General features: G+C 51.0%; 7 protein-coding genes across 7 annotated transcripts; 5 read left to right on the top strand and 2 right to left on the bottom strand.

Moving 5' to 3' along the window:
- Nucleotides 1-231: 231 nt before the first annotated feature.
- On the top strand, nucleotides 232-2916 carry PFICI_10163 (uncharacterized protein; the record flags this gene model as incomplete). The annotated part of the gene is made up of 1 exon (XM_007838744.1): nucleotides 232-2916. One exon carries the CDS (start codon nucleotides 232-234, stop codon nucleotides 2914-2916), a length of 2685 nt encoding a protein of 894 aa, XP_007836935.1.
- A 1840-nt stretch (nucleotides 2917-4756) lies between these two features.
- Nucleotides 4757-9232, top strand: PFICI_10164 (uncharacterized protein; the record flags this gene model as incomplete). Its single annotated transcript, XM_007838745.1, has 3 exons — nucleotides 4757-8152; nucleotides 8203-9000; nucleotides 9059-9232. The coding sequence occupies 3 exons, from the start codon at nucleotides 4757-4759 to the stop codon at nucleotides 9230-9232; spliced, it is 4368 nt and encodes a 1455-aa protein (XP_007836936.1).
- Nucleotides 9233-11279: 2047 nt separating this feature from the next.
- On the top strand, nucleotides 11280-13060 carry PFICI_10165 (uncharacterized protein; the record flags this gene model as incomplete). The annotated part of the gene is made up of 2 exons (XM_007838746.1): nucleotides 11280-11397; nucleotides 11466-13060. The coding sequence occupies 2 exons, from the start codon at nucleotides 11280-11282 to the stop codon at nucleotides 13058-13060; spliced, it is 1713 nt and encodes a 570-aa protein (XP_007836937.1).
- Nucleotides 13061-13576: 516 nt separating this feature from the next.
- PFICI_10166 (uncharacterized protein) lies at nucleotides 13577-14006 on the bottom strand (the record flags this gene model as incomplete). The annotated part of the gene is made up of 2 exons (XM_007838747.1): nucleotides 13577-13741; nucleotides 13872-14006. 2 exons carry the CDS (start codon nucleotides 14004-14006, stop codon nucleotides 13577-13579), a joined length of 300 nt encoding a protein of 99 aa, XP_007836938.1.
- Nucleotides 14007-15332: 1326 nt separating this feature from the next.
- PFICI_10167 (SH3 domain-containing protein) lies at nucleotides 15333-16630 on the top strand (the record flags this gene model as incomplete). Its single annotated transcript, XM_007838748.1, has 3 exons — nucleotides 15333-15369; nucleotides 15525-15628; nucleotides 15707-16630. 3 exons carry the CDS (start codon nucleotides 15333-15335, stop codon nucleotides 16628-16630), a joined length of 1065 nt encoding a protein of 354 aa, XP_007836939.1.
- Nucleotides 16631-17586: 956 nt separating this feature from the next.
- PFICI_10168 (uncharacterized protein) lies at nucleotides 17587-21555 on the top strand (the record flags this gene model as incomplete). The annotated part of the gene is made up of 8 exons (XM_007838749.1): nucleotides 17587-17661; nucleotides 17723-18208; nucleotides 18258-18288; nucleotides 18338-18534; nucleotides 18601-18763; nucleotides 18822-19386; nucleotides 19791-20094; nucleotides 20170-21555. The coding sequence occupies 8 exons, from the start codon at nucleotides 17587-17589 to the stop codon at nucleotides 21553-21555; spliced, it is 3207 nt and encodes a 1068-aa protein (XP_007836940.1).
- Nucleotides 21556-21678: 123 nt separating this feature from the next.
- PFICI_10169 (uncharacterized protein) lies at nucleotides 21679-22882 on the bottom strand (the record flags this gene model as incomplete). The annotated part of the gene is made up of 2 exons (XM_007838750.1): nucleotides 21679-22453; nucleotides 22527-22882. 2 exons carry the CDS (start codon nucleotides 22880-22882, stop codon nucleotides 21679-21681), a joined length of 1131 nt encoding a protein of 376 aa, XP_007836941.1.
- Between the last annotated feature and the right edge of the window lie 66 nt (nucleotides 22883-22948).

Genomic DNA, 22948 nt, shown 5'->3' on the forward strand with positions numbered 1-22948 from the left:
CACTCACTTGGCAACCTTATGAAAATCATCAAAATCACTGCACTCGAAGATTAAAACGTTGAAACGGCCGCGAATTTTACTGAAACGAGAAACTTCGCCAAAGCTCACGCCTTCCCGTCGCGACCTGCACCTATGTGGTGATGAACCTCATTGCCCTTTTTGTGCAACCATCAAGACCAAAGTCTCAGTTGATATTGCTATTCTGGGTTCATTTCACCAAAGGCTAGGAGGATGCCGCGGTCTACCATTGATGCTCGACGTGCTATCGAAAGCCTTGACGAGGATGACGCCTCATCAGGTTCAGACAATGAAGAAGGCATACCTGCGAGATCCCCAAGGAAAGCGCCTCTTTCCGTGACACCTACTCTTTCTATTAGGTCCCGGGGAGGCAAACGCCGCTCCGCTGCAGAACTTCTCCAATCTGCCGAGTCACACAAGCGCCGGAGGACTTCCAGTTTTGCTGGGGCTGTAGAGTTGTTGCGGGGCCCAGGGTCGCTTCAGTCTCGAAACGCCGGCAGCCACAATTCCTCCGAATCACCTCGAATTGCTCAGGCCCGCGTTGGAGATGATCAATCGTCCAGAGATGGACACAATGTACAACACAATCACGAGGATGATGCCGTCGATCCAGCAATGGTAGATTTAGTAAATAGCTTGGGGTCATCTCAGGAAGTAGTAGCAGTTGCCGACAGCCAGGACCTTGGAGGGGCCCACAATCGAAAGGATAGCAACCGTGATGTATCCGATATCGATCTAGGCCACAATGACCAAGAGGAACTCGCTTCAATCTCTAACGAGATGGAGTTGGGAGATACGGATCTCAGCCATGAGCCTGCAAGGAAGAAACCTTCAACTCAAGACCAAAGGAATTCACCTACTCAGATTCCAAACGGCGTTGTGACAAGGGCGGCCGCGGCTGATCCTGTCGACACTATCAACGGACTGCAAGTAAGCGATTCGGCTGAAGCAATTAGTCACCAGTCTGCGAGGAAATCTAGACCGATACTCTCTCCTGAGATACACGAGATTGGTGTTATTGTCCCCGCGAGCCCGAATGGTGCACAAGCACAAAATGCGTCGGAAGTCCAGTCCCGTGACAACATCGACCGTATGGTTACAGACCTGCAAGAACCTGAAGTGTCTTCTCGGAAGCCAAAGGTGCTGGATCAAGATAGACTTTCTCGGAGCAGTAAACACAACACACCTCAGAATGGTAGCATTCAGGACAAGGATCAGGACTCAGTACCTTCAGGCCAAGGCCAAAAGCGGGATACAGCATCGAGCTTGGGAACCAATCTCCCCGTACTCCAGCTAGTTTCGAAAGACCGCCGCATAGACGAGAATGCCGTGGTTAGATCCAATACCGACGAAAAGAGGCCGAAACCAAAGCAGTCAAAAAGTGGAAAGGCTCATGAGATAAATGCTGCCAGCAGCCCGAAACGCAATGTTTTCAGCAGAGCTGAGCCTGCCAAAGAGACTCGGACAAAGCCATCTCCTGTTGTGCCGGTTAATGATGAGCTCGACATTGCAGATGACGAGGAATTGTTCGTAACACCAGAAGACCCGAACATTGATGCAGGCGATGACTCAATATCCGATCTTGATGAGGAAGAAGAATTCGATCCGAACCGTCATGCATCACAATTAAGGCATGATGTGCGAAGATTTCGTGATGGCCAAGTTGAAGATATTGATGACTCTGCGTTCTTCGACGCGCCTTCGAGTGACTCCGTCGTCACTATTCAACTGCCGTCGGATTCTTTCTCGCAAGCGAGAAATTTGATGCAGCGTCTCGGCTGGTCTGCCATATCCAACAACTGGGAAAAGCTGTTGACCGAAAAGCAAATCCCCGAGACAAGACCAGCACAGCACATGACAAGCTACCTTATAAAGCTTGGCCGAGTTCTCTCGGAGGCGCCCTCTGCTGCAGACTTGCCAGCACAAAACGACTTTTTGAAAGAACACAGTGAGATGATGAAGCGCTATTTTTCCAAGATTGATCGCGACGTAGACAATATCAGAACGCACTGGCTTTCCTTTAAGCGTGGGGCCAGCGAGCTGAACAACGACGTGGATGCACAACAGGGCATAGCAAAAGATCTCGTACGACTCGTCATCCCCTTGCTCATTGCAATCCTTGGGAGAGGATGGGCATTGGGGCAGAAGATCAAGGGATCATTCTTCACCGATTTCACCATCTCGATCCTTGCTCGACTTCTCGGGTGGACGGAAAAGCTATATCGTCCTCTAATGCGTGAGTTGAGGCATCGCCCACTCAGACCGGAATCGAAGTCGGAGAACTTAGCACGGGAAGCCCTTGGGCCGATTTTGGCGACTCTGCGAGAAACACTCAACGATGCGCCTAATAGACTGCGACAAGAGGAGCAAAAACTGCTGCACACGCAGAATGACCGCCAATACATGTTACAAATGCAAGAAAGGATCAAGCGGCGGCGCCAGGCTCAGGCAGAGGCGGAAAAGAAATCACTCCGTGAACACAATCGCAAAGCCGCTTTGGCCCTTCGCGGCAATCTTCCGAATCCTCGTAGACCAAGACTGGCAGCGAATCCTGATAATGACGGCGTCGGCGGCGGCGGCTACTCTCAGCCGAGTAATGCTATAGTAAAATCAGATGCTCGCAAAAGTCGTCGACTGCCCGCCAAATCAGTGGAGCTGGAACAATGGAGAAAAGAAGAGGAGGTGTCACTCATCAAACATCTGAAAGACGCTTTCGACCACAACCCGCCTCGATTGCCCAAGCTTTCGTCCATGGTAGTAATGATAGGCCACAGTGGAAACGAAATCAAGCGAAGAGCGACACTGTTGCTTCCATTGATGTTCCTCACGGCGTCCCCAGAAAAGTCAGAGTTGCAAATCCACGCCATGACCGATGACCTCATCAGCAACTGGCGTTGACCTGTGTAGAAGACAAAAGGGTGGAGGATGGGAGGAACATATCAATCTAGATACCTTAGATTAGATATCTTGCATGGTTCAAATTGTTTCGTTGAGCGTCACCTTGAAATACCCCTCCCTAATGTACATTTTTGCACCATCAATTGTCCCGCATCAAGAGATAGAAAGATTGCGGAGTAGTTTGAAATAAATCATGACCGATATGACGGGATGAGTATATACCTGCTCTTGAATGCAGTTGTGTGTGGTGTGGTATCTTGAGTATGAAGGAATTCTAACGATCAGCTTTGCATTGCTTGAACTTCCCCTATGTGTAAACCACAACACGTCTTGCATGGGACGATATAGTATGCGTCTCTAGAGTACCAATTTCTGGACGAGGCGGTGGCCCTATTATAGGGTTGACCTCGAACCTATTACCTTAGCACCTTAATCATTCCAGATATCTCAATAAGCTTCCATGAGTCTGTGGTATGATTTGTTGGTGTGCATATTTCTCTCATCAGACTTTGTATATTTCTTTCGCTGTTTAGCATTTTGATAGTTTCTGTGGACATGAATATCCAGTGAGCTCAAGTCTCGAATAACATATTTACAGCTATACTATAACTAATCAACTATTATTATCTACTACAATATACCTTTCTTTGTCTGCTATTGGCATGGAATGATAGAGTTTGATCTACGAGGATGCCGAGAGGCACATCCCAGACTTGACACGTTTGTGAAAACGGCGCTGCATAATGTCCAAGGACGAGCTTAGCATGAAGCTTCGATAGCATGAGGAAGGAAGCTAATATGATTGGCTTCTCCCGCTAATGCAGTGATTGGGGGGCCGCTAGCCAAGGGGTGGATGGACCCCTGGGACCTTCTGATTAACGAGGAGGGTCCTGATCTGATGTCCCTAGATGTCCCGCCATTGGAAGGATTGGAAGCCGAAAGAGAGGCAGCAGACAATGTGACAGACACATGGGACGGGGACCAAGACACCAGAGACCCTGTCCATAGGCCCCATAGAAACATTTTTGTTTGCCCAAGGCCCTGGTGCAGTCCCCCCCCCAGCATCCCCAAAGGTGGAGTGGATGAGGGACAGCAAATGGATGCGACCTTCTCTGAGCGCACTTCTCTCAATGCCAAACCCTTCAACACCAACTTCAATTCTTGAACACATGTACCGCTAGGCTTTGTGGTCGCCAAAAGTTTAAGCTTGGTGTTTATATAAAATCGGTGTCAACAAAAGTCTTCTCGGACTTCCCAAGAGTAAGAGGTATGTACCCAACGTATTACCATCTCTATCTATCTGTCTCTCCTAGAGTTGCACTGCACCAGTCCGCATCTCGAGCTACCCTTGCTGCACTATCGCCTGTTAAGCGCTCATTGGCACCAAACCCAAAGAGAAAAAAAGAGGCCAAGGAGCTCGACTGGTCAATCTCCCCCCATTTGACAACCAGCCCACCCTCCCTTATGTGACGTGTCGTAGGCGCGCATCACCAACTGTACTGTTTGAGAGGCCTGAGATATCGGCAGAACCATAGAAACACAGAGGCGTGCCCATTGGGTTGTCTTGGGCACCTTTTCTTTCCTTCTTCCAGTGTCTTGTTTCGAATACTGTTGAATGCGCGATTGGGAGCACCCCCGAGAGCTTCCCATATATATACACACTACTTGAGCTAATAATACGCGCGCAATTTCCAGGGAAACTGATTTGCCGCAGACCCCTTTCTGAATATCTATCTCCCTTTCTACCTACCTTAGGTATCTTCGGAATACAGTCTCTTCCAGCATACGCGCTCGTTTTCTTTCGGCAGAGAAGCTTGCTTCCTAGTTTCTAGAGCCCAACATGTCGGAATCCGAGAGCTTCGAAGTCGTCAACCGAGAAGAGTCCATCTTGTCGGGAGAAGAGACAACGGGCACCGGTACAACCACTTCACCCCATGAAACCCCCAAGAAGAGCGCCCCGAATGGCTCCAAACCTCCCAGTGTTGCCTCGCCAAAGGCAAAAGTAGGCGTCTCTTCGACAACCGGCGCGCGTCGTCCCACCACTACCGGCACAACTGCCGCAAAGACCACGACAAGCGCGACGACCAAGCCTACGAGCGGCCTCAAGCAGCCCCCGACGCGCCCGCCTGCTGGTACAGTCAAGAAGCCTGCAACCGCAGGAACCACGGGAACCACGACAACCCACAGATCTCGGCCTTCTATATCAGAGAGCGAGAAGAGCACGTCCTCTATCAGCGGCCCTGCTCGCCGGCAATCTGTCGTGCCTGGAAGCGGTACTTCGACGACGGCTAGAACAACAAGACCTGCCACTTCCACTACGGCATCCACCACTGCTGCTGCTCGGAAGCCTGTGTCTGCGACTGGCACTGCTGCATCCCCGCGAGCTAGTAGCACCACTGCAAGACCTGCGGCGTCGAGCACCACTGCAGCCAGTCGAACCACTTCGAGCCGCCTGTCCACTTCCTCGACCACCGCTAGACCTGCCGCCGCGAGACCAGCAACCGCTACTACCTCGCGAGCTCCCGGACATGCTAGTCGGCTGTCTACCTCTTCTACATCTACAGCTGCCGCCGCTGCCGAGTCCGCTAAGGCTGTGGAGGAATTGAAGGCTCAGCTTGCTGAAAAGGAGTCGGAGATTGAGTCTCTCAAGTCTCAAGTCACCTCATCTCAGGACAAGGTCACGGAGTTGGAGCAAAAGATACAGGCAGAAGTAGGGGGTGTTGAGGGTGCTGAGGATGCGCTTCAAAAGGGCCAAGAAGAGCTGCTTGAAAGTCTGAAAGCCACACATGCTTCGGAAAAGGAGGCTCTCGGTGCTGAAATATCAGAGGCTTTGGATAAGCTCAAGCTTGCAGAGGATGAACTCGAAGCACACAAGGCCAAGCTCTCAGATATTAGTACCTCTCGGGAAGGAGAGGAGAGCTCCCTGGCTGAGATACAGGCCAAGCTTGACACTTTGCAAGCCGAGAAGGACTCGAGCGATAAAGACAACGAAGCTGCTCTATCCAAGGCCACCGAGGAACATGCTGCAAAACTTGCTGAACTAAAGCAGTCTCTCGAGGACCAGCATCAAGCTGCTATTGAGGCTCTCAAAGCATCCCACAGTGCTGAACTTGACACCACCAAGTCTTCTCAAGATGATCAGGAGAAATCTTTACTGGATCTCAAGGCCTTGAACGAGGAATTGCAGACAAAGGTTGAGGCTTTAACCACAGCTACCGAGAGCGAGGGCGCTGCCACGACTTCAAGAATCACTGCACTCGAAACGGAACTCGCAGAAGTCAAGGCTGCGGCTGAACAAGACAAGGCAGCACTGGCTGCTTCTCAAGCTGAGGCTGAGGAGCTGAAGGCCAAATTGGAGGAAGCCACTCAATTACTTGAAACCACCAAGGCAGAGCTTGATTCAGTCCGCACCGAATTCACATCATTGAAGGAGGATATGAGCAAGCTGGATGCCGCTTCAGAATCCCACAAGCAGCTCACCGACGAGTTTGAGAAGTTCAAGGTTGATCACAAGGCTGCTGTGGAGAGGCATGAGAACCAGCTCAAGACTATTTCTCAGGATTACGAAGAGGAAATCGAGAAGCTCCAAGGCGAAGCACACTTTAAGCGAAAGTTTCACGAGCTTGAGACTCAGCACAACGAGCTCGAGTCCAAACACAAGGACTTGACCAGCACCTACGAGTCAGCGATTGCTATCCACGAAGAAGCTTTGCAAGCTGCCAAGGATGCACATGCCTCTGCTATTGAGGGCAGCACGGCGGATCATGAGAAGGCTCTGAATGATCTGCAATCTACCCACGCTTCTCTGCTGGAGCAAGCTCGGAGCGGTTCCTCGGCTGATAAAGAAGCACACGTGAAAGAGCTGGAGGAGTTGGCAGCTAAACATGCTGTCGAGTTGGACGAAGCACGAAACGGCGCATCGGCCAATGAGGACGCTCACAAGCAAGCTCTGGAGGACCTGAAAGCTAGCCATGCACTTGAACTGGAGCAGACTCTGAGCAAGTCGTTGGAAGAATTGAAGGCCCTACACGCCCTTGAACTCGAGCAGGCACAGTCTGGTGCGTCGGCGGAAAGAGCTCTGTTGCAGAAGACGTTGGAGGAACTTCAAGCCAGCCATGCCCAAGAGCTAGAACAGGCTCAGAGCAAGGCTTCTGAGCATCTGAAGGCCGAGCATGCCCGGGAATTGGAGGAGGCCCAGAACAGTGCATCGACTGACAAGGAAGCGCTTCAGAAGACATTTGATGAACTCAAGGCTAGCCATGCTTTGGAGCTTGAAGAAGCTCTAAGCAAGGCGCTGGATGAGCTAAAGACCCAACATGCCAGCGAGCTGAGCGAAGCCCAAAGGGGTGCATCGGCCGGTAAAGAGGCTCTCCAGAAAGAGCTGGACGAGCTGAAGGCTCAACATGCCAGCGAGCTGAGCGAAGCCCACAGTGGTGCATCGGCCAGTAAGGAGGCACTCCAGAAAGAACTGGACGAGCTGAAAGCTCAACATGCCAGCGAGCTAAGCGAAGCCCATAGCGGTGCATCGGCCGGTAAAGAGGCTCTCCAGAAAGAGCTGGATGAGCTGAAGGATAGTCACACCACTGCCGTCGACGCCTTGAAAGTCAAAGAGGAAGAACATCAGAAGGCCCTTGATGCGCTGCAGGCTAGCTTTGCCATGGATTTGGAAACGGCCAAGAGTGGCGCCTCCAGTGACAAAGACGTCCTCGTCGCTGAGCTCTCAGACTTGAAAGCTAGTCATGCCAAAGCTATCAAGATTTTGAAGGAACAAAGCCAAGATGAGCTGACAAAGGCGCTGGACGGTTTGAAAGCATCCCATGCCGAACATATCAATAATCTTACCCAAGATTCGGAATCTCGCATCCAAGAACTCAAGGCTAGCCACGAGACGGAATTGACGGGCAAATCCTCCGACGAAGCCGCGTACGCTGAACAATTGGCTGTGCTACAAGAGGCCCTGGAAAAAGCCCAGCAAGATATTGTCACTGCTAACCAGGAACACTCGGCTGCACTTGAGGAGTTCAAGAAAGCCAACGACGAGGCTCATTCCGCAGAGGTTGAGAAGCTTATTCATATGCAAGCTGAGGCTCTGGACGCTGCGAGACGCGAGGCATCCGGTTCTCAGGCTGAGGCGGCTAAAGCCCTTGAGGCAAAGCACGTGCAAGCTATCGAAGACATCACCCGTGAACACGAAACCAAGCTAGCTGCCAGTGCAGAAGACTTGGCAAAGCATCAGGTAAGCCCGCCGTTACTTCTTCTGATGACCAAAAGTACTGACACACCTAGTCGACTTCATCGCAATACGAAGCTTCTCTTGTTTCCGCCAACGAGGCCCTAGCAAAGGCGCAGGCAGAAGCTCAGGACTTGCAAACCAGGTTGTCCCAAGCAACAGCTGCCAACGCAGAGTTGGTCACCTTGCAAGAAGAATCCGATTCGCTTAGGCAGCAGCTTGCGGAAGCCAAGATGAACAACGTGGAGCTTGAGGCAGAAATTGATGCTGTCAAAAACCAGAGGCAGGACACGTCCGTGGCCGATGCGCTGAAGAAGGAACTCGAGGAGATTAAGAAGCAGTATCTTGCTGACATTGAAGCAACGAGAGCCGAAAAGGAGCAACTTCTGGAAGACAAGAAGCATGCCGCTTTGGACTATGAGGCTGTGATCAAGAAGCATTGCGCGGACCTCAAGGTGGCCAGGGAAGGCGCTACAGAGACTGCCGAAGAAGTGGCTGATCTGAAGAACCAGCTGCAAGACAGGCAAGCTAACCTACAAAAGCTTGAATCAGAGATTGCTAGCATCAAGCGAGACAATGAGGTCGCTGCCAAGGAATTCGAGGCTCACAAGGATGAAACCACTGCCAAGGCGCGCAAGCATGAGGCCGATTATACTGACATGTACGAGAGCATGACGGCCATGGTTATGGAGGAGCACAAGAAGCGTGAGGTCTTGGAGAAAAATCTGAAGGATGCCGAGGAGAAGCTTCAGCATGCTGAAGACAAGATCCAGCATGCCGAGAAGATTCAGACAAGATTTGATGAACTACATGCGCAACTCAAGGTCAAAGATGCAGAGATTGCGGAGGCCAAGGTCAGTTGTCTGTAACACCTGAACCGAGACCTAGGATATACATCTAATGCATGTGCAGCAGGCGGTGGCAGCGGCAGCACCTTCCAAGAGAGGTGGTTTGGCCTCTAGTAGATTTGCCAATGCCTCTGGCGACGACGACGCGACTGAGAATTCGACAGAACCTCCCCGTGTGGAAGGTGAGGATGATGATCCATATTCCGTTGCTGTAGCCTCGGTGCGCACAAACCCCTAACCGCTGGCTTGCACCATCTACATACATGTCCACTATTTCAGGCTCCTACCCCTTTACTCTACTACTCTACTTTATACTACGAAGCCTCGAATATACAAGTATACTGACATTATTTGCTACCGCAGCTTGAACAGGCTAGTGTTACCATTCAGCAGTTGCAGCGAATGGACATTGAGCTGTCGGAAAAGAACAGGCGGTAAGTTGTAGCTTTGGGAGAATTCAACAGAAAAGAAGGGCCCGTGGCTAACTCTCTGCACAGCATGATCCAATCCATGACGTCCTCGATATCACACCAGTCGCCATCGCCTGCTTAGAGATGACGTCTTTACGTCTTTTAATCTTCGTCAATATACCCTCTTCATTTCTATCACAGCTGGTCCTGGCTCTTAGCTTGTGCTTACTATTCATTCTTGAGGCTGATGTCTGCATTTGACGTTGAATGCGTGTACGCGTATATGAGAACCGAGCCGTTGCAAATGTATCACAATATTTATTCTCCTGGTTTTGAAAGCCGCGATTTGGGCGTTGTGGACTCTCAGGTTGGGCCTGTCGTCAAAGCAATCGTCCGACAGTCTTCAAACTACCAAGAAAGTATTTTCATGATTCAAAAATGAATGTAGCACTCTGGTAAGGATATATTCAACAATCGCTCACAACCAGGAGCCCATTCCACCTCTTTTGACCTCGATTGTTCTTCATTCTTTCCGTGAATAGCTACTACCAGCCAACGGAACAATTGGCGTCCATAGTGGGCAGACAAAGTATGAATTCACGGCCTTGGATCTTTCGAAGCATTCTTTTTCCTTCTCGACGACACAATAATGATCAACACTTCAGACTGTCACCACTACAACACTCAACAACTTCTGGTCGACTTTTTCCTCTACTCATCGCCACAGCCCAAGTTGCAGAATTTTTCACTGCCTCCCCTTTTCACATTAATATTCTTCCCCCCCTTTGCAGCAGCCGAGACAGAATCGCGTTGAACTACCGACCCAGAATGTGCAGCCACACCGGTCTCCCTTGTCATATCGAAGCAGTATAACTTTAATAGAGGAATGCTCCACTACATGAGCTCCGCCGTTCACGTCGATGACAATGCGTATAAGAGATGCGTATGCAAGCCTTGGGGGGTTGTGGCTCGCACGTAGGAGCAGGGATTGATATACGGGTGGTGTTATATATTGGCTTTTTGTGATTCGGATGGCTTGAATGAGGAGGTTGACAAGGCAATTCACATAAATGTGGGATTATGTTGTTCTGTGAGTCGGAGCCTTCGTGAAAAAGTCGGAGTCGCAATGGTCTATCCCCAGCAAGACGGACTGCGAAGAGATGGAAAAGAGAATGCTGTATCTATCTGAACGTTTGCGGAAGGATTGAACTCTCAACTGTCAAGATTTTATCATCCCCCAAATCTCTCAGTTGATACTTCGTAATGGCTTTTGACTAATGCTCGTTGTTGGCTTTAGCCAATCTTTGTTCTTTTTATTCTTCTTCCAACTAATGTTGTTTCCTCTATCAAGCGTTTTACAGATAGTATTTATAATTTTCAATGAGATTTTGTGTCAGATGATGTTTTATTGTAATGAACATACGTGACCTTATACAATGACGGTATATACGAAGTACCTACTGTTGCACACAGCCAGACTATACATACTATAACATGACAGAGGCTTAAGACAAACCCCTTTAGCGGGGCAGGGAGCTGCATGAGTATGCGATAAGGTTCGGAATATGTATCTAGCGGCATCCGAACCCCCACTAATCGCAAGGGAAAGGACCCCCCATTGTCTTAGGCCTGACGCTGCTGACTTCATACAGTCGCTCGGGGCAGCAGCTGCTAACTGCTACCTAGTTGAACAAGCCACAGTTTTGGGCATTGACAGGTTGGAATTCGAGCTTCTGACAACACCACACACACAAAACCACTGCATGAATTGCGCACCTGTGCACCGTCAACAATAACTAGCATTCAATCTGTTCGATATCAGTTCAATCAACTCTGACACACCAGATCCTGCAGCTTGTCAATCGTCCATCAATCATGTCACGACGGCCTCCGAACCCGGCTGCCGAGCGTGCTGCCCAGAACCAGGTTACGCTCAAGAGTCTCCTAAAGTTGGAAGCCAACAAGCTATGCGCCGATTGCAAGAAGAACAAGCGTGAGTTGATGCGATGACTCTTCAATAATCCAATTGTTGGACATTTGCTGACGTCCCTGCACATGCAGATCCCAGATGGGCGAGTTGGAACTTAGGCATCTTTGTCTGCATCCGCTGCTCTGGAATCCATCGGTCTATGGGCACACACATTTCTCGAGTCAAGTCTGTCGATCTGGACTCATGGACGGATGAGCAACTTCAGAGCGTTCTGAACTGGGGAAACGCGCGCGCAAACAAGTACTGGGAATCCAAACTGGCACCTGGCCACGTGCCATCCGAAGCCAAGATTGAGAACTTTATCAGGACAAAATATGAATTGAAGCGCTGGGTAATGGACGGGCCGAGACCTGATCCTGCCACTCTGGATGTTGATGGCGATGATGATATTCCTCTGAGTATCGTCAAGGAGAAGCAGAATATCGAGCGCAAAGAGTCCATCCGAAAGGCTTCAGTCGGCCAGTCCGCCGCACCTCAGAGAGCGCCTCAGGCGGACCTGATTGGCGGGGATGATCTACCACCGAGAGCCAGTACGGCAGGTCCCTCAGCAGCTCAGCAAGTTCCGCCCAAGGCTGCTCCCGCGCCTCCGAAAACGACCGCTGCCAAGGACTCGTTGTTTGGCTTGGATTTCCTGAGTGATGCGAGTGCTGCACCACCCCGACCTGCTAGCACGACTGGAACGTCTGGCTCCAGTGGTCAGTCGCGGCCAGATCTCAAGCAATCCATTCTGTCTCTATACGCCTCAGCACCCCGCCCGCAGCCGACACACCAACATCAGTCTTCTGGCTCGCTCAGTGGATTCGGCGGCATGCAGTCGCCTGTGCAGTCTCCCACATTTGGTCATCAATCCAAGCCATCAGGCAGCGGTGCTGGACTAAATGACGCCTTTGCTGGACTGAGCTTTGGAAATGTAACGAGCCCTGTCCAAAAGAGCGCTCCCAAGGACGCTTTCGCAGGATTGACCAACTTTGGCAGTGCCAAGTCCACTCCCCAAGCTACATCGTCCTTTTCCAACTTGAGCGGAGGTAGCTTCTTTGATGCCAAGCCAGCAAAGCCGGCTGCTCAGCAGAACAATCCCTCTGATAGTTTCGGTGGCTGGGGTGCGCCCGCCGCAGCACCTGCGAAGCCCGCACAACCAGCTTCCTCGTCCTTTGGTGATTTATTTGATCTTTCTAGCCCTGCCCCTGCCGCGCAACCTGTCGCCTCGCCTCCTCCACAGCCACTCGCCCCGGCGCCAGCTGATTCTTCAGTCTTCAATCTCTCCCAACCAAAGCCCGCTCAACCAGCACCCGCGCCGGCTGCCTCGCTGAACACCTCTGCTTTCGGCAACTCGGATGTCTGGGGTAATGCCTGGGGCGAACCAGCTGCTCCAGCAGCACCTGCGCAGAAAAGCCCCGAAGTCAGCAAGCCCTCCGCATTTGGAGGTAGTGATTTTGGCTGGGGTAACAGCGGATCCTCGCTGGCCAACACTCCCATTATTCCCGGCCAGTCTGGATTTAACACTCAGTCAAGCTTCAGTTTGGCCCCGGCCCAGCCCAAGGTTGCTGCCGACGAGGAGTTCGGAGGCTGGACAAGCAGCACGGCTACCAATCCTAGTACTACCACTACGAGCAAGCCGGGATCAGGATTTGGCAACGATGATTTGTTTTCAAACGTCTGGCAGTAGAAGGGCGTAGGGCGCGTAAGTGACATAATTGCGAGGCATAAAACCTGATACTGGTTATTTGTATGTGTCGAGGATGGAATATGGCTGGCCAAAAAATCATGATAGACCAACTCAAAAGACGCACATCAAAATAAGGAGGCGCATGACGTGGAATGTTACGACCATGAAAAGATCTACGTTACCCAACTATATACTATAATGGCATGTACCTAGAAAAGAAATCATGTTGTGCACCTTACCCATAAACGCCAATGCTATGCATATTCCTCATCTCCGTCTTGTGGTGTTCTCAGCCCATTGCAAAGCTCACGCATGCTCGGTATTGCTCTGTCTGTATATGCGATACGGTAGCTCTGAAAAGAAGTCCATGAAAAGCATCCTACCCATGTACACCAATTTGTTTCCAATGTGTGACTGGTCACGCCGAAAGGGTATCCTTTTTGATAGGCATGTCGTCTCCCCTGTCGTTGCCTCAACTTTGTAGTCGATAATCCAATCTGTTACTCTGATATTCTTTCAAGCGCGGAACAAGAGCTTGTAGGTATAGTAGAGTACCATAAAGGCTCCAATGATTATGGCCGACAGCTTAAAGATGGCGACCTTGTTTCCGGAAGCGGCCATGCGTCCCAACCGACCGGCGGACCCCTTGAGCTGTGTGGACATGGACGAGAAGGTATCGGTCTATACATGAGGAGGGCGGATTAGCTACATGTTGCTGCCAAGTTTTGCGCAATCCTCCCCCAGGTGCCTTGAGCGGAGCGAGGGAGAGGAGAGAGGGGGAGGAGATAAGCCAAGTCAGGAGTGGACGTACGGTATTATCGATAATGTCCTGGGATCGGGCATTGTCGTAAATGTCGACCGTCACGCCGCGCAGGGACGAGACCTTGGCCGAGAGTTCTTCGAGGCGTGCATTGTTCTGGCGCTCGCGCTCGTAGGCTTCCGACATGATTTATTGGTGGGGGTCTTGTAAGCTGGCGTGAAGACTGGGAAAATGCAAGTTTGTTCTTGTGAAGCTGTTTGAAGCCAAGTCTATCTTTGCGTGGCCAGGTGGGCGGTGTTCTTTTCGTTGGTCTGGCTGGCGCCGGGTTTCAAGTGCGTTTGTCCCCGTTCTGCCCCAAAGGTCCGGGGAATGAATGTAGGTATCGACCAAGCGCGGGTTGGCGGGCTAGGCGGGCTTTCCGTGCTGCCGAATTGTGCGAGAGGTCTTGGATCTACTTGACTGCGAGGGAGGCGACAAGGTGACTATTGTGTATATTCGACTGAGTCTCGTCTTGTCCCGGTAAGAGCCGAATGCGATCGAATGATGTTCTGTTGAGAGGTGCGTGAGAGGAAATCAATTGTTAGTGTCGTCTCTCTGTAGGTAGCTAGAGATTCTAGGCCCGGGCGCATTCATTGCCTTGTTGGAGCGGTCATGTGCAATCAATCAATCAATCATTCACCACCTTACTGGAAACAAAGGGGCCCAGGCTGGGCGATTAAGTCTGGTTCAATGCGCTGGGCTTCTCAATGACGCAGTTTTTGTGGCTGGGTGATTTCTAGCCACAATTGACAACGGTTGAACAGATTCAGGGTGCGCCAAGGAAAGGTTACAGAAGTTGTCTTTGCAAGACTAAGACTGGGAGATCCTGACAGGCCCAAGGAAGCCAATGCCTAAGGTACATTAAGGTAGGTACAGGCAATCATCATAAGACGCTATGGAGCTCGGGATGTAATGGGATTGGGTTGACATATCATCTTACTACGCCACCTGGTCGAGCTGTAGGTTCCCTCAGCTTCCCACGTACCTACAGGGTACCTTGACCTTTCACTGATGATGAACCTAAACCATGACAACGTTATGATAGCGAAACCCGTCACTGCACCAGTTTTACTCATTTGTAATTCGCCTTCGTATCCTGACGTCTTAGTATCTAGAGCAATACACAAATATTCTCTCCTACTCTCTGTCCTTTATCCATTCCCAATTTGTACTCTCTTATTCACTTACAATCGACTCTTCGGATAATCGGTCGTACATCCTTGTCCCCAGCCCCGCAGCTGTGATCCCCAAACCTCGCGATACACCCCACCTTAGCTACGCGGCGTGCCGTACGTAGCTGCTGCTGGCCGTAGGTACATAACGCAAGCACAATAATACTCAGGCATCAGCCGACTTTCTCTGCTTGCACCCAGAGCTGATTTCCTCCTCCCTCTGTTTCTCATAATCCTTCTCGAGTGAGCGCAGCCTGCAAATCGCACCTGAAGACTGCGCGACTCGAATTCCTCCACAATCATGGGCCTCAACAACCCTCTGCCCTCGTCACTGGCGTGTAAGTCATTCAACTGACCCAAGAACCCCCGCCATACATCCGCTGTGCCGTGATGCCGTGATACCCAGCGATTTGCGCGCACAAGCAGCCACGGCAAAGAGACACCTAAAGTCATGACGGTGACCAAAATACTGATATCGCGATCCATTATTCAGCGGAGTGTAAGAAGTGCGGCAAGATTCTCACCTCTTTCATCGACCCCCGACAAGCTCTATCGCCTGACAAGGTCATCCCACCAGAGATTCTTCGCAATGCAAAGGTAAGCCGGCTCAAATAAAGACTAAAATCCACCAAAAATGCAACCGCATGGGCGCTAACAACAGGCACTCGTCGATAGGGTCTTGCTATTCTCACAGTCATCAAAGCCGGCTTCCTGGGTTCTGCTCGTTTCGGTTCTGGCCTGGTAGTGGCCCGTCTCGACAATGGCAGCTGGTCAGCGCCTACTGCCATCATGACTGGAGGCGCAGGTTTTGGTGGTCAAATTGGTTTCGAGATTACCGATTTCGTCTTCATTCTCAACGATCGTAACGCTGTAAAGACGTTCGCGCAAGCCGGTTCGATCACATTGGGAGGAAATGTTTCTATCGCAGCGGGTCCCATCGGTCGCAATGCCGAAGCTGCCGGCGCGGCCTCGCTCAAGAGTGTAGCTGGCATCTTCAGTTACAGCAAGACCAAGGGATTGTTTGCCGGAGTCTCGCTCGAGGGTTCCGCCATAATAGAGCGCAAGGATGCCAATGAGAAGCTATACGGCCAGCGCCTGACAGCCATGCAGCTTCTCAGCGGCAGCATCCAACCGCCTGGAGAGGCTGCGCCTCTGATGCACATTCTGAACGATCCGAGATTCCTAGGAGGCAATGTAGGAGGCAATGCAGGCGCAAGTATGAGCCAAGACGATATTTACAACACTGAACCGGGGTACGGAGGAGGTCAGCAACAGTACGGCGGAGCGCCACCGGCAAACAACTTTGCACCTCCCCAGCGCGCATCGACATGGGACCAGTCTGGAGGCTCTGCCGCAGGCAGGGCTCCCCCCGGTAGACCTGCAGCCCCCAAGCCAAACGTTCCTAGCAAGCAGGGCCTGATGAAGAACCAAGCGGTTGCTTCGTACACGTTTGAGAGCGATACGCCGGGCGATCTGACATTCAAGAAGGGCGAAGTCATCACGATATTGAAGAGAACGGAAAACGAGACAGACTGGTGGACAGGAATGATTGGTACGAGGCACGGCATATTCCCCAGCAACTACGTCAAGATGCAGTAGTTCCTTTTAATACGTATACCCAGTTTCTCCTAATTTCAGTCGTATTCACGGTTTGGCAATGGGCGAGTCAATTCACGCGCAAATGGACTTTGTGTATTTTGAGGGCCAAGGTGAGATGGCTGCTCCAGAAACAACGACGAAAGCGTTACGAGGTCAGCTTCTGGTATGGCACAAGACTGAAAACAAATCAGGACTCATTTTACAATGCACCAGTCCCGCCCAAAGCAACAACTGTTGTATCATCTGAACTTTCCGTGATCGACACGGTGAACCAGTGACTTGAAGCCCATTACATTCTTCTTATCATACCCAGCTGGAGTCTCCGTTAAATCCGGAGCTACAGTATGTGGAGTGCACCGGAAGTGCAAATGCCCGCCGTATTGCACAACTGAAAAGTACAATGTTATCTTTCAGTCGGGCCAACAACTTTCTTGCCCTCCTGCTGGGATTGAAAAGAGGAATACCACAGACCTTATAAGCGAAATGGTGAATAGATTTGAAGGACTCCTAGTTGCCGGAGCATTGCATGGGCGGATGGTTTCTCTGGATTATGTACAAAACTCTGCTCGATCACAGTGTCTACACTGCATTTATGAGCAAGGTAAATTGTTATTTGCGTCCTATTAATTATTCTCGGCAGACAGAGTCGGAAAAATATCGAATGGGAATAAAGCAGAGATTAGTTGTACATATCACTGGCGATATTGTATGCAATTTGCATAAAGTTATGCGGGTGAGAATTCACCATATCTAGCGTAGAGTGTATAGCTCTTGGCAGGGGTTTGAGGTATCATCACGATGCATAGTGGCATGCTTAAATACCCCCGGCGAGACTGAATTCGTTCATACATTTAATACTATTCATAAGCGGGATCCGGCGTGTTATAAAACTGCCCCAAGTCCAGCAGTCTACCGCTAATCTCAACTCTACTCGATCAGCAATCTGAAGCCACGAGATGGCTCTTTCCGATACAGTGCTGCCCAAAGGGCTTTTACCACTCGCATTGTTGGTGATTGGTGCGCCTGTCCTCGTAAGTATCTCTACCTTGAGCTAAAGTCATCGTTATAACCCTCCTGCTGATGATCATACAGTTCTTACTATACTACCTAGTTCAGTTTGTTTACAACATCTACTTCCACCCTCTTTCCAAGTATCCAGGTCCACGCATCCCTGCTGGCACGTCCTGGTGGGCTGCTGCGTCCTATATTCGAGGCACTACACCAAACGATCTCCTCCAACTGCACAATCGTTATGGGCCTGTTGTTCGAACTTCCCCCAATGAGCTATCCTACATACAGCCTGCGCAATGGAAGGAAATCTATGGACACAAAGCCTCGGGTCAGCCAGAGTTCACAAAGGACAAGAAGTATCACTCTGGTCTGGTAGGGCCACCGGTTCTTCTCAATGCTGATCGTGAATACCATGGCTATATTCGTAAGCTTTTGGCACACGGATTCTCCGAGAGGGCTCTGAGGGACCAGGAAGCCGTCATGCAAGAATACGTTGCGACTCTATTTCGGAAACTCCACGAAGCTTGCCAGGACGGACGTCCCGTCGAGATTTCTGCTTGGTACAACGTATGTCTACAACCCGCTTGCACTTGGCAATCAACTAACACTCATAGAGTTTATGACTTTTGACTTTATTGGCTTTCTCTGTATGATTCTTCTCCTGCTTCACCGGGATTTTCCGCTGATTTTATCCAGCCTTTGGCGAGTCTTTTGACTGCTTAACAAGTAGCCGTATTCACAAATGGATCGAGATCTTCTTCAGCTTAGCCAAGCTCATGGCCTTTAACCAAGCCATATCACGTCTACCTCGGCTTATACAACTGCCAGCCAAGCTGTGGGCTATCCCTCCGTCGGTCAAGTCTGATGTTGCAACTCTAAACCAGCTAAACACGGTGAGCATAGTCTATCTATGCAGAGGTCCTCGGCTTGCTGTTGGCTAACTCACGGTCTATTTCAAGGAAAAAACGAGCCATCGAATCAAGTACGAATCAACCGTACCAGATTTTATGGACAAGTTGATCGACGCTTATAAGGACGGAAAGATGTCGTTTGAACAATTGACTGGCAACGCTTCCATTCTGATCGGTGCCGGCAGTGAGACCACCGCGACAGCCCTCTCTGGTGTGTATTCTATTCACCGATGGAGACGCCGACTCATTCATGCTAACCCTTGGATCAGGACTTACATACTTGCTCTTGAAGAACCCACGCGTGTATACAAAACTGACCCGCGAGATCCGCAACGCATTTGCATCTTCCGACGAAATCACCTTTGTCGGCGTCAACCAGTGCAAGTACCTTCTCGCCTGCATCGAGGAAGTCCTACGCGTATATCCTCCATCTCCGCAGCCCCATCAGCGCATTGTGCCCGCCGGGGGCGCCCTTGTTAATGGCGAGTTCCTGCCCGCCGGCACGGCCGTGAGCATCCCCATCTATGCTGCCTGCATGAGCCCCGCGAACTGGGCCGAGCCCGAGTCGTTTCTTCCCGAGCGCTGGCTTGGCGGTGAGGACCCGAGGTTCGCCAATGATAAGCGGGATGCCTTTCAGCCGTTTTCGTATGGTCCGCGCAATTGTATTGGCCGCAATCTCGCCTATGTGGAAATGAAGATTATTGTGGCCAGATTGCTTTGGCACTTTGACTTGCAGAGTGCAACGGACGAGGATTGGTTGGACCAAAAGGTCTATATGGTATGGGAAAAGTCCCCATTGTGGATAAAACTGGTTCCTGTGAAGTCTGGCAGAATGTGAGAAGCTAGAGCTCGAGCTTGATGCATTTGAGCAGTTCGACATGTGCTGAAGCGGCCATGGAGTTGCGGTTACAAATCAAAACCTCCATCACTGGGGATATGGGTTTAATTTGTTATCCAGACAACTTCAACAAACTAATTTCGATTGAGGCAACCCAAAAGGGCCAAAAGCATGGTGAAAGGGATATTTCGTACATTTGTTTATTTCATGAGAATATAACAATGTATTTTGGATTTCATATGATTAATAGGCGATATAAATGTGGGTATACAATAGGTCGGGATATTATGGTTACGGGATTGTGGTTTGTTTTGACTTCTGCCTATCTAGGCACCAATAAAAACAATGGTAGCCCCCCTATATTTAAATTCTATACTAACGCACATGACAAACTGCGCAGTGTCCTGATAATCCAGGAATCAACTCAATCCCTTATTCACAAACGAAAAATGGACCAATTCTATCTTGAAAATGTGTCTCAGTACCAGACTTTGCTCAAGGGGCTCAAACCCCCTTCAGCCCCGGGGACGGTGACGGCCGAGACAAGCAACTCGAAAATGATTGTGAGCGCTCGCATACGGCCAATGCTAGACGAGGACTTTGCTTCTCGCTTTCCTTGCGCAATCTTTTCGCGGTCGATGCAGAATAATGTCCTAGATCTGCACGATTTGTATAATCACCCCAGTGGACGGCCCCAACTCAGGGTAAGCGTTACAATTCAGAGGCTCTTTCGCGCCAGCCTTTTTGGGGTTATGCTAACAGCATGTATTACTATAAAGTCTTCGAGTTATCAGATGGACAAGGTATTTGGCTCGGACACAAAGACGGAGACTATATTCAATAGCCTCGTGGCGAACCTGATATCCTTTGCGTGGCAGGGGGGCACTGGCAGTCTGTTTGCATACGGCCAGACGGGATCTGGCAAGACATTTACCATCAGCCGACTGCAGGCCCTCGTCATAGACACGCTCCTGAGCAAGAATGTCGACGGAACCAAGCAGATTTACATGACCATGGTCGAGCTGGCCGGTAACTCGGCCTTTGACCTGCTGAGCGCTCGCAAGTCCGTCATGATCCTCGAGGATGCAGCCGGCGAGACGCAGATTTTCGGAGCCCGCGAGCAGCGCATTGAGGACAAGAGCCAAGTGACAGCCCTATTGAGGTCCGCGACCAAGTTGCGCCGGGCCGCGTCCACGTCCAAGAACGACGGTTCGTCGCGCTCGCACTCGATCTGCCGCGTCCGCATCGAGGACCCGTCGTCAGATTCCTCATCGCGCCCCGCGGGCTTTCTGTACCTGGTCGATCTCGCTGGGTCCGAAGTCGCCCGCGATATCGCGTCTCACAGCGCCGATCGCATGAAGGAGACGCGCGAGATCAATAAGAGTCTATCTACACTCAAGGACTGTATTCGTGGGCGAGCCGAGTGGGATGCTGCTGCTGCGGCGGCAGCGGCGGCGGCGGCTGGAGGCAACAGATCCAGCCGGCCAAATAAAAAGAGACCACACATTCCCTTTCGGCACTGCGCCCTGACCAAGGTCCTCAAACATATCTTTGACCCAAACGATAACCGGGACACCCGGACCGTGGTGATTGCCTGCGTAAACCCCAACCTCGCCGACGCAAAGTCGAGCAAGAATACTCTTCGCTACGCCGAGATGCTGCGGGTCTTTGTGCCGGTGGACGAGGAGTCCAAGGACGCCAAGGCGGCTGGCGAACGCGTCTTGACCAGTCGTGATCCTGATCCTGCCGCAGAGTCTATCCCCTTTACCGAGCGCATACGACCGGGCATGGTAATACAATGGAAGCATTCAGATTCAACGAGCGGCGATGGTGTGGGCAGCAACCCAAGTCGGAATTTTGCGGTTGTGCTGTGTCCCTCTGACGTTGTGGATCGCAACAATGGTGGCAGTAATGAGTGTCCTCGAGACAATGCAGAGACATCCATGCCTGGATTGGACGACAACGAGACTGCGCAGAATGGGCGCGAGGAGAAATGGCAGTGTGCTCTACTCATGCCAGGTTTCGAGCCCAGATCCTACGAACTCTGTCTCTGGCAGCAGGTCAGTATAGATATCAGCATGATGGTCAACGAAGTCATCTTGAGGTACGACCAAGCTACGAGATATTATTACATGGGAGAATTAAATGGACAGACTTGCTCATAGACATGGTTATTGGTCATGTATATCCCTTTAAGAAGCAACGATGGCGAAAAATTAGATTCGCTCAAGATTCTCTATATCTATGTCTAATGAAAGTAGATGCGACGCTATGAAGGACTACTGCATTTATTGGTCGGGCATCCAACCAGAGATGGGATTGTTGCCTGGCAAAGCATCAACCCACTCGTCACCTGGATCCGGATATTGTGCCTTGATCGGACACTTGTCATCCTTGTTCAAGCCACCAGGAATGTTTGGGCAATCCTCCATATCATTGCCGTCGGGGCCATTGCTGCGATCGCCGACATCGCAGGTATCAATGATTGCCTGCAGCGTCTGCTCGTCCCAGCCCGAGATGAAGTCGCCGTGCGAGCTGAAGCCCGTATTGTCCCCGTTGGACAGCACAAAAGGCTGGTGGTGGCCGTCGCGGATCCATTGGCTGTCAAACTGCGCCGTGTCGTAGTACACCTCGTAGAATAAATGTGGGACGTGAATGTAGCCCTTGGGACAGTTGACCTTGTCGCTGCCGGGTGAAATGGGCGTCGGAAATACCATGTTGTTGGCATAGTCCTCGGTGCCGACGCTGGGATCGTAGCAAGACGGAAAATGAATGTCCTGACGCAGTGGCGAGTTGTCGGCGTCACAGTTGACTACCGGAAAGCCCGCACCGGATTGCCGATTACTCGGATCTTGGATGCCGGCGTGACTGCCGTCGCTGCCCGCAGGATAGTGATCTACTGCGTTCTTCGTAGGGCAGGTCCACTGGACGGGCTGGATGGTGCCCTTGGACGGGTCGAGTTGGATGCTGCCAGTGGCTGGCGGGAGACGTGTGGAGGCGTTACCGCTGACCATCTTGAACCCTGGGGGGAAGGCTTTGATCTCATCATCGGTGGCCTCGAAGCTGTGAGACTAACATTAGTATACATGGCCTACGTCTACTAGATCTCGGACACTCTCATGGATGCGAAACTTACAAGTAGTAGACGTTCATGTAATACAAGGGAACCTTTTTAAATTTGCCTCCCTTGCGAAACCAGAGCGTAGAGACCCAGTAGTTGGACTTGTCGTTCTTGATCTTGGCATTGGTACAATTTGAATGCAGGAGCTGGTCGCCAGTCACCGTCAAGTCGAAGTTGCTTCCTCCCATGATGCCATGGGTGTGGGATGAGTCCGAGCCGGGGAAGACGATGGGGTCCATGCGACCCGCACTGCTGAAGCTGCCGGGCGCATTGTTGAACCGGAGGACGGCAAAGGTTTTCTGTGCTTTGCCTTGAACAGCATGGACTGCCGCGGCATACATGACCAGGAAGGATGCAATGTTGAGTCTCATGATGGCTTCTGAGGAGTCGTAGATTTTAAGGCTGATGGTTGTGTCGTGTCGTGCTATGCTGTGTAA

The sequence above is a fragment of the Pestalotiopsis fici genome (assembly GCF_000516985.1).
Source record: "Pestalotiopsis fici W106-1 unplaced genomic scaffold PFICI_Scf_7, whole genome shotgun sequence".
Classification (NCBI taxonomy): Eukaryota; Fungi; Ascomycota; class Sordariomycetes; order Amphisphaeriales; family Sporocadaceae; genus Pestalotiopsis; species Pestalotiopsis fici.